Source organism: Sinocyclocheilus grahami, unplaced genomic scaffold (genome assembly GCF_001515645.1).
Source record: "Sinocyclocheilus grahami isolate Dianchi unplaced genomic scaffold, SAMN03320097.WGS_v1.1 scaffold532.1, whole genome shotgun sequence".
Lineage (NCBI taxonomy): Eukaryota > Metazoa > Chordata > Actinopteri > Cypriniformes > Cyprinidae > Sinocyclocheilus > Sinocyclocheilus grahami.
In genome coordinates, this window is record NW_015505711.1 from 718,486 (window position 1) to 729,930 (window position 11,445).

General features: G+C 37.4%; 1 protein-coding gene across 1 annotated transcript; it reads right to left on the reverse strand.

The window, feature by feature from the left end:
- Positions 1-769: 769 nt before the first annotated feature.
- LOC107555364 (SH3 domain-binding protein 4-like) lies at positions 770-11,228 on the reverse strand. The gene is made up of 4 exons (XM_016238128.1): positions 11,023-11,228; positions 8,587-10,940; positions 3,161-3,349; positions 770-2,183 (listed from the first exon to the last, which is right to left on the reverse strand). The coding sequence occupies exons 1-4, from the start codon at positions 11,141-11,143 to the stop codon at positions 1,959-1,961; spliced, it is 2,889 nt and encodes a 962-aa protein (XP_016093614.1). The 5' UTR covers positions 11,144-11,228; the 3' UTR covers positions 770-1,958.
- Between the last annotated feature and the right edge of the window lie 217 nt (positions 11,229-11,445).

Here is an 11,445-nt window from a genome sequence, read left to right on the forward strand (position 1 = left end):
CAGATTTTTGTCTGTAGTCCAGGGTTCTCCACAGAGAGTGAGAGAGGGTACTGATGAAGGGCGTGTGATGGGAACTATGCTGTCTGCATGTCTAGGGGAAGATGTAAGCTTATTTCTGTAAGACCCACAGTGATGACTGTTTACACTGGTCATAATCTTTGTTGGGAGAGCCTGTCAAGCATCGAGAAAAATTATGCTGGAGTGATAAGACTGGAATTCCCACACAGCAAGTATAGGTTTGTAAAACTCTCAGTAAGCACATTAAGAAAAACGTAAAACTTACGATAATGTTTAATGTTACACTTTGACTGCGACCAGATTCATATTTTTGAGTGGGTTTTGTCACACATAGTCATCATATCAAGGACATGCCATCTACACTCAACAATTAACTCTTACAAATGTGAGAGTTAAAGTCAACTTGATACATAAGCTCTTTGGAGGAAAGGTGGACAGAAATGAAAGGTTATTTTCAGCATGTCAGTGAGGTTAATGTATGTATTGTAAATTTATGACAGGACAGTATCCTAGAATCTGCACAGTAAATGTGTAAGCAAATCTACTGTGACATGCTGTGACCTTGTACAATGCATGATAGGAAGATGCAAATCAGAGACATATAGGCTAGAAAAACATGACAACATTTGTATTTTCTACAAGGTATAGTTTCAACATTTAGTTTCCACATAATACTTCAATAAATGATTTATTACATTTAAAATTTTACAACAAAAGTGTTCAACTGATAAATTTGCATTGGATTTTTACATGGACCATCCCTTGGAACATAAAAATAAATCTTATGAATATAATGTGCATTTTTTGGGGGGGGGGCAGTGCCGTTTGGAATTATCATAACAATCAAATGGACTGTTTTAAATAACAGTTTTTCTGCTATCTTCGTATATTCTGCACAAATTAAAGCCATTTACGTTGACATCAATATCAATCAAGAATCACTCGTCGTTTAATCAGAAATCTTTGATAGTAGGCCAACATTCTTATCAAGACACACCAAACTCCGCGGCAGCTTTAATTCGTACGCACCTGAAGGCGGGATAGCAGCTCGCGCAAAAACGTTTCGACTTCCGCTGCACCTTGTAGTTGAAATCCTTGAACTGTACATTTTAAATTGTGCGCCATAAATGAAAGTTACATTACTATTGAAATACAACGAGTGTTCCATATGTATAAACGGAACTTATTAACAAAGCGGAGACGCTTAAATAACAACACTAACACTAAAATGGTCAAAAGGGAAATGTTCCGCCTCCAGCGTCCCAAATTAATGGTTAGTAAATCTTTTAATATCTGTAAACTGATGACTAGATGATTTAGTTATAGGCCAACATGTGCTGATGGAAGAGTGAGTTTTACGTTTTATTTACAAGTGGACTAAAGTGATCCCATTACTTTATTATGTGGTGTATATCTTTATTAAGCTGATAATGTTTTATTTTTCCATTTTACTTTTCATCCTAACATTTACTTTCACTTATAAAAACATCAGGCTACTTAAAACTAAACAACATAAACAATAGACACTTGAAGCAAAGTAAAACAGGTAGTTTAGCATACAGTGTTGGCATCACAAAACATAAAAGAGTACGATTGTTACAGTATTAGTGAAAAATGTATGTAAAAGTGTATCTTTTGTGCAAAATTTAGTATAAGTATAAAATCATGATGATATGCAATGAATAAAAAATCTAAACAATCATATCTTATTTTACATTAAAGTTTTACATGAGATAGAGACATTTGCTTGTATTAAAACATCAGCAATAGGCCTACACTTTTCAGTAATTTGGTTCAATGTACAATTTACTGTGCAACAAATCTATTGTGCAAACATATAAGTGCTTTTAAGAATATTAAAAACAACATAATGAATATTATAATATAATTGAAATCAGGTGTGTCTGGGTCTTGTAAACGTCAGGCGATGTAAGCAGTCTTTATATGGCGCAGTCATCTTGAGAGCAGGGGCTGAAAGCGGAGCTCCGTAGAAGATCCAGACAGTTGACAAGGATGAGGGAGCCTGTGATGTGCCTCCAGCGCTTGGTAATAGGGTTCTTCATTTTGTCCAATCCAGTGTGAAGTTCCTGAATCACATCCCTGTAACTGTCCCCAATCTGGGCTGCCCACGTGACCAGGAAGTCATAGGCAGGTTTCCACATGGCCTTTACAAAAGAAAAAAAGTAAAGATTTAAGTTTGACATGTAAACCTCCATGAATGGGACATTTATGCAACCTCAATTTAGTTTCCTAAAAAGATTATACCCAATCCGTATGCTCGCCATTAAGAGTGAATGTGTGCAAATATTCTAAGCCAGTAAAACAAAGCCCAAGAGGAAGCTCATAATCTCATCAATTGTTGGTAGAACATTTAGGTTCCTCTTCTGAGCTGGATGCAAACACATTAATCATGACTTGTGGGTTTCCTGTAATTTGTGCTTAAAACCCAGTTAAAGCCTACATTTTACAAGTGTCAGTTACCATCTCTCTCGCCCATCTCACTTGGACATTGTTTTTTATCCATTTTTATAATGCAAAGGATTGAACATTCTATAGTTTGTATATACTTTATATTACTTAAATTTATGTTTACATACTCTGTCTGTTTTGTTTGCACAGTTGTCTTTACTGTCACTGATCTACAGATCTACGTCATAAGCTTTTCAATGCGCACTAAACGCTGTGTAAACTGTGCATACAGACTTGACACTTCTTCTCCAACCTGACCACATGAGAAAACATAAGTATTTTACAAGGTTGCATAATTAAGCATTTTTTTCTATGAATTTGTATGATGTGATTCGTACAAAAACATAAAATATATATATTGTTTTTAAAAAAGTAAGCATGACGGTCCACCTCTAATCCAACTCTAAATGTAAGTAGGGCGTAAGCAGATCATACAAAAACACAGTAGGACAGTTCACCAAAATGACATTATTTCTTCTGTGAAGCATAAAATGAGACTTTAGGCAGACTGATAGTTTCAGTCATCATTCACTTTCATTGCATTAAAAAATTATTGTGTTCCACTGAAGAAATAAAGTCATACAGGTTTGGAAGAATGAGGGTGAGTGAATGTTGACAAAATATTCAGGTTTCGGTGAACTATTTCCTTCAGTGCTTTCAGTGTTTGTTTTACCTCACTGTCCAGTTGTCCCCTGCTGTCTCTGTGTGGAGCTTCATACGCTTCCATCTGCTGCCGGGACACTTTAGCCAGTCTCTCAGCAAGCTCCCTCCAGCGACCCGCCACCTCCACCGCTGTAGTCAACAGCACAAAGTCCATGACCAGCCGTGCCACCAGGCCCTGACAGTTCATCTTCAGAAGAGCCTGAATGACAGATATACAGGTGCATCTCAATAAATTAGAATGTCGTGGAAAAGTTCATTTATTTCAGTAATTCAACTCAAATTGTGAAACTTGTGTATTAAATAAATTCAATGCCCTACTCAGAAATATGACTTCAGAGAGAGCCCTAACCATGTCTAATACTTGTTATAGTTTGGGATGCACAAAATATGGGATTTTTTGGGGCTTATTATGGATATTTAATTGTGCATTCTGTTTTTCCCCCCCTTTTTTGTTTTTTTTTTACATTCAGGATCGTCTAGCACTTGCTTGAATTTATAATTTAATAATGCGTATAAAGGGATACTTCACCCCAAAAATCTATCTTTCTTAAAAGAAGATTTTTTGAAGATTGTTTTATCTGCTTTTATCTATACAATGAAATCAGTGGTGTCCAAAATCACACTGGATATCGCTGACTTTAAAAAAAAACTTCTTTCGAGTTCCACATAAAAAGAAAGTGATACAGGTTTGGAATAACATGAGGGTGAGTAAATAATAACAGAATAAAATTTTTTGGGTGAACAATAACTAAATATCTAAATTAATCTATTTTAAAAAGAATATCAGTTTTTATACTGTAAATTATTAAGTTATCATGCCTGAATTGTCTCTTAGCATTTGCAACTATTGATTTTAGTTTGTAGTGTTTTATTTATAATTAAGAATTTTAAATATTGACCATTTTTTGGCTATCACTGTCAGCTATAACAAAAATAATTAGCAGTATATCAGCCTCGGGCATAATTTTAATATTGAAAAAGCACAATAATACGCCGTTCACTTGCAGAACGCAAGCTTCTAGAGGGCACATAATCGTTGAAACATTGAAACTATGCAAATAGCCTTCAAATCAAATCTTCTAAAATAAGTACTTTGTAGAGTTGTGTCCTATTGTTGATATCTGCCTTCATAATCTCAAATACCAAATCTTCAATTTAAAAAAGTACCCCCCCCCCATCTCAGTGGTTGCTAAGTAAAGCTTGTTCTAATTAGTAAACTTTAACAAGAGTACACAACAACACAAACTACAAAACTGAGATAGCATCAGTGGTTTTCTAAGCACTGCCTCAGAAGAGCCAGACCAATACAGAGCTCAAGTCATCAAGCCGGGTGCTCTGATAAATGTGGTGATATGCAGGAAGCGACGTGAATGCTCCTGTGAGAAGAATATAATGAGAGTGACTCCGGGCCCCTTGGACAAGGGAAATGTTAGGGAGGAATATCCGGCCGTTCTGTTGGCAAGTGTTCTGTCTTATTAACGTGACCTTCTTTTCTCCCCTGGGAGTTTGGCGTGACATTTAAAAAACTGAATAAGGACTTACGTTCACTGCGCCTTGTGAATATATGACGTTCACTGATCTACAAAATGTCTGAAACTCTTATCTGATGATGACGACATGCGACATTTACACTTTCTTAGTGCTTGCTTTATACAACAAAGAAAGGAATCAATCTTTCTACAATGAAGTTTTCAGATATAAATTAGTCAAACATGCAGGTGTTCTTCATACACTCAAATATGTTTAAATGCACATACACACAAAATCAGTACGTTTTTAAAAGCTACACGCCCTGAACCCACTAATCTCTGATTCCAGTTCCATGGCTTGGAATGTTTGGAATGACAGGAAGTCTGCTTAGAGGGGGAGGAACCCGGCACTGATGCCCCAGAAGACCTGTTAAAGTTCTGGCTCCAAACAGAGCAATGAGATAGCAGGAGTCTTGGATGGCTTCCCTCCTATCAACGATGCTAGTTCTATGTACAAACAAACAGGAAGGTATGTCTTTGACTTGTACATTAGGCTAAAAGAATCATGATCAGGACGACTTACTGTACCACTTACTGTCTTGATGAAAGTGAAAAAGACATGTATTGTGTGTGCATGTATCACACTGTGTACACATTGATTGTGTGCATTAGCCAAAAAAAAGATAAAGCTTTTCATGTGCACCTGTTTCCTGAGGTGTCTCACCCCTGACCCCTGTCACAGTCAGGAACTTATTAAGTAAACCCTACAGAGACACAGTAGTAAAAGAAAGCCAAACAAAATTTGCACCCTGTCTGCTCAGACTTTTGACTATCACAGAATCTTGAACCGACTGTTAATGCCTCAAATGAAGTCAAGTGTGGTAAGCAGAACTACTGTATAAGCTTCAAGTTAATCTTTTAATGAGTATGAAATTAGCAGTAGTGCTTCTGTTATTATTTTTAAATCTAATGAGAAAAGCAAATTATTATTTTAATGATGTTTTGATCATTTCACTATTTTGCCCACAAATATGCCAAAGCTGGTTTCACTTTGTTCTCTTCATTGCTCCTTTAGACACCTCCAAAATTATTAGTATGCTGCATCAGTAACAAAACATCTGCACATCAAATCTAAAAATTGAAATAAAACAAATAAATCATATCTGAGAAGAGGCTTTTTAATTGAGGCCCATTATTATTTTTTACTAAAATGTTTTTGACAAAACATTGTCAAAAAAAAAAAAAAAGCAAGTGTAGATGCTCAAAAAAAAAAAAAGCAAATGTTTCGGTTCATTTAACTTTCCTCAGTGCTTCGAGCCTCTTGTCTCCATGATTTATCTGTTTTTGTTTTATTTTGGTGTGCAGATTCTATGTTACTTGTTTTGCATCAATGTACCCAGTGAACCTGTCTGATATTGGCACAGAAAAGTTTATTTCTTCACATTAACATTCTGGCAAATTTAAACATAGTTCTAAAGTTTTTCATTCATTTGACCTATGCACTTGGTAGACACTTTTATGCGAAGCAACTTGCAGTGAATTCAGGCCAGAAATGTTTAATCAGTATGTTCCCTGGGAATCTAATTGACTAGTATTAGCATAATGATCTATGAATCAGTTAATCAGTGCAGGAACTCTTTAAATTCATAAAACATAACTTGTGAATTAGTCGGTGTACAGTACTCATACATTCACTTAGCTTAGATTTACCACTGTTGAGTTCACTATAGACATAATCGCAGCAAGATGCAGCTTGCATTATTAAGACAGTTGAGCAGAAAATTACTTTACATGTTTTTCTTTTGAATTTCTCTTCTTTAACATCTGATTTTATGATAGTACTTGTCCTTATTATCTTCCCTCTTGCCTGCTTCTTGTGATTTCCTTTTATATAAGCTGACAATTCTGTCTTCTGTTTATAAACTATTGTCAGAAATCACTGACAGTTTATACAGGGCCGCTCTTCTGCTCTAACAATAGGCTAAGGGAAATGGGAGGATACAGAGGAATCAAAAACTCAAAAGAAAAAAAAATCCTCATGAAGGCATTACAACGGGAACTTTTACTGATTAAAAATGGAATTACAAAGTTCTCTAATGCTGTTCAGTCATGATGTCAATTTGTAGGCCAGCCCAAAAGATTAATTCACCACGGATTCTTAAGGGGATTTCTAATGGGTTTCAATATTCACATTTGACTCTGTGTAATTTATTTTGTAGAACAAAACATGAAGGTCTCTTCATGTAATGTTAACCACAGACATCATTGTATTCATAAATCAAAAACCCTTAGACATTCCAGAGGGAACCCATTGCTCTAAAATGCTAATTCTTCTCTATGCAGAAAATGCAAGTACTTTATTCAGATGTGACGAGAACTGCAGATGCATGTCTGTTAGCAATCTCCTAGCAATGAATTTGTAGGTGTGGGGGTTTTGTGTAATTTAGGGCGTCTCTTGTTCCACATTTGATCCTTCTGTGTAGATTCTAACAATAAAAAAGGAAACATCTGCACAAGTAAGATTCTCCTTCAACACGTTCACATCTTCCGGCATTTTCACGTTTGAGATGATCACAGATGACCCTTACTAATTTTAGTTCATATAGTGTAACACAAACGTGTGTACCTGACACTAACATTAATTTAGCCTGCTTCACTTCAATGATATTATGCTTTTTTATGTCAAAGGCATAGTCTACATGATGTATGTATATTGCCAATATCATAATTTCAATCACACTCTAATGTGGTGTTTTGAGCAGATGTTTCAGCTCATTGTTATTTTAGTCCAGTGCCTGTATTACCTAAACTTGTGCATGTCTGCCTATGCTTCATATGGTCTGTGTTGCTGCATGTTGACATTTTTTTTTTCACATCAGGCTTTATTGACACAGTGGCACAGAGTGGTTGAGGCAGGTGACAACCATACAAACCTGCATCTTAGCACATTATCCATCATCATAATATAGACCAAATGAGAGAGATAAGGTTTTGTGTGAGAAATTGAATGTTTCTCAATCAGTTTATTTAGGAAGGATTACTATATTGATCATATATTGTTGTTTTGATTCAGGATAGCATGTTAAAGTGGGCAGCTGGTGGTGTTCTGCAAATAAGGTGGCACTTTAAAATGTTTAGCACTTGGTCTTTGCTTTGAGTCTCAAGTGTTTGTGACAAATGCTTTGAGCAACGTTATGAAATATTTATTTGACACGTTCTGGTATCAACTAGAGAAATAATATATTATTCATAGTTTAATTCATACAAATCTGTTCATTTGCAAAACTGAAAAGATCAAACCAGCAAGGTCAAATTCTATCTTACACCAAACATTTAATGTCATTTTTTGATACCTTTAATTTTTAATCTCGAAATTGCATGCAGCTTTATCAAGTTTTTATTTTTTCAGTAATGAAATTTTTTTTGTAGTTTAGGTAGGATATATTTCTGCTGTTGACTTTCAGACTTTTAACTTGTTAACTTTCAAAAACGTCACTCTTCTCTCGTCTCTCTTTGCAGTTGCAAGCCTTATAAATAATGAATGAGCGAATGTGTATGACTAAATATAAATAAGAAATATGATCAAATTTTAATATTGGCCATTTATCAGTTACCAGCCATTACATGAAAATGATTATCGTCTTGTCAGTTTTAAGAAAACCTCCAATGAATGAATAAAACATTTTATATACCTTTTAAAAATAGTTTCTATAAAGGTGCTCCCAGTACACAACCAAGAATAAGATACATATTTAATTTATTTAAAAAAATATGATCAAATTTTAATATTGGCCATTTATCAGTTACCAGCCATTACATGAAAATGATTATCGTCTTGTCAGTTTTAAGAAAACCTCCAATGAATGAATAAAACATTTTATATACCTTTTAAAAATAGTTTCTATAAAGGTGCTCCCAGTACACAACCAAGTTTAACTGAAAGATCTACTTCCATGTCAGAGCTTACCTCCATGAGTTCCTTCTGGAAAGACTTCCTCTCCTTGCCCTCAGCTGCGTTGCAGTCTTCCTTGAGCTTCTCAAGAACAGAAGCCACTTTTTCAGGCTCACTTTCTGCCTCTGTCCGACAGAAATGTGTCAGAGGCAGATTTACGTAGTCCAAAGCGTCAGCAAACACTCTCCAACTCGCCACGTTTTCCATCAGTATTGTCCGCACAGATGCATAGATATACGTCAGGCACATGCAGGGCTTTAGGAGCTGCTCTAAAAGGATTGTAGTTGTAAGATCAGGCCCTTTGAAATTAACAGGTTTAACTTTTCCCATAATTAGAATGTTTTTTGCATGCACCAACCCAATTCTTCCATGGTAGTATCCGATGTACCACTCTTTGGTCCATAGATGTCCTTTAAGTTTTATTTTTTCCTCACTCAAAAGGGCCACTACATCGCCTTTAAGATACTCTAGCAAATACAGGCTTTTGGACTGTCTTACAACAGTTTTCAAAAACTTAGCAAATTTGAGGTTTTTGACTAGTCTGTCCTGGAACACAGGGTACTTTGCGGTCGCTGCAAGAGGAGACAGTATGATTTTGTTCACTTCCTTTTTCTTGAGGAAGCGCCTTTGAACAGAGCTTCTTGTGCTTGTTTTTGGTGGTGGGGTTGGGGTCTGAACGCAAAACTGGGCCAAGATACAGTCCTTATCATCCTTGACCTGAATACGCAAAGTAAAGTCTGAAATGCCGGTTGAATCACGTGCTGCGATCATGTAGATGAGGCGGGCCACTTTGCCAAGTTTGATCTGAAATCCCCTCACGGTTCTTGCCTGTTCATTGGCTCTCAGTTCAAAATTGGACATGTTTGAATACATGCCAACCTGAAGGTCTTGAGGTTTTGTTAGTACAAACTGGTGCTTTCCCCAGAGTTGGAGGATGACAGGTGGAGTTGACTGTGAGTGCTTTTTCGCGTCACTCACTAGCAACGTCTTTGGGGCACAGTCATGGCCAAAAATGGCCACCACAATCTTGAAGGACGGGTGGATGTGCTTTGGCCCATATACCCCAAGAGTGACCTTTTTTACGACATGTTCCCAGACTGTATTGTATGGGGCCACTGTTTGTACTTGGGCAACTACAGAGACATACATGCAAGGCTCTAAATTGTCCAGAGTCACTTGAACTGTGTCTCCATACATGTATACATGTGGAATCGGGACATACGGACCTTCCTTGAAGTCGCTTCTCACACACACCACCTCTGTGGTTTTGCGGCTCTCTATCTTCACTACAACAGACACCTTCATCTCTAAAGTGACTGGGGTCTTGGTTTCCATGTTACTGAGTTTTACTTCTACCACTGGACTTACGGTAGTACATCTATCGTTGTTAAGCTCCAATGGTGGGTCCAGAAGGGCTTTCAGTGATATCTGTTGAGTCTCACCCGGTGCAACGTGACCCTCAGGAATATGTATACTGATACTGGTATTTGGCAGCTCCACGGCACCACCAGAACTGTCCAGGTTGCATACAATGTTGGTCTCTATTGGCTGGGTTTGGCCCCAACCTGGGTTTTGTCCAATGGAGTCCAGGTCATGGCAGGATCTTGTAAGTTTACGGTGATTTAGCCATGCTGTTTTGAAATCCTCTCTACTTTGATAATGCTCAGGTTTAGGTGACTTCATGCCACCAAAAAAACTCAAAGAACCTTGATTCCCATCAGACAGGGACTGTAGGACAGACAGTTCTGACATGCTGTAGCAGCGCTTGCTCCTAAAAAACGGATTGTCTCTGCGAAAATTTGGGCCAATTCCTGAGCCAGGGCTAATACTTTTTGTGTCACACAGCCCACTTTCAAAAACATTAATATTAATAGTGCTGCTGGTGTTTGAGATGGGAGGTGAGAGATTACCAAAACACAAAGCCTTTGCTGAATTCTGGTTGCTGTTTTGGTCCGGGGTGCCTTGCAGTAGGTCATTTAGGAAAGGGTTAGTTGACATACGTTTATTAACAAAAGGATTGTCATTTCTAGATTCTGTGGTTTTGGCGGACCCCGTCCACTCTCCAGAGATATCCATTTCTTTCACTCCCTCAGAAACGTCACTTAGGCTGTCAATCATGCCGCTATCATTGAACGTGGAATCTTGATAATTGATCGGATGGACGTAAGCAGCTGGGATGTATCCCATCTCTTTGCTGTTGTGTGCATACCACCACTCTCCACCCGATGTGTCTATAACATAAAGACAGTCTCCCTTTGAGAACTTGAGTGTGGTAAAGCTGGACGGACAGTAATCCTTAATGGCAATCACTTCCCTGACAGCTCCAAATGAGGCAGTAGTATCCAGTCGCAAGGCACTAGGTGAAGGCCCTTTAAGAAAAAAAAAATTTAATGAGGGTAAAACTAGAAGTTAACAGTACTGTGATTGTGAGGTGAAAATAAGAAAGGAAACCTTTAACATCTGTAAGGGTGGCCTCTGACACCCCTTCACTGAGATCGATGAGAGCACCCTCAGATCTGCAGCGAGGGAGCACAGCGTTGCTGTTCGCTGATCGAATGCGATGGGCAGCCATGGCGTGTATTGCTACCGAACTCCACTTCTTGTCTCAAGTTTTTCTTCCCATGTTTGTTTCAGTGGGAGAGATCAATGGCATTCCATAATATCTGTCACAAATTAAAGGTGAAAGAACATTATAAGTTTGCTTTTTAAATTTCTGCCGAATTTATTCTTTAAGGAAATTTTGGTAACACTTTAGTATAGGGACCAATTCTCACTATTAACTAGTTGCTTGTTAGCATGCCTATTATTAACATATTGGCTGCTTATTAGTACTTATAAAGCACATATTCAGCTTGACCATATTCTACATCCCTA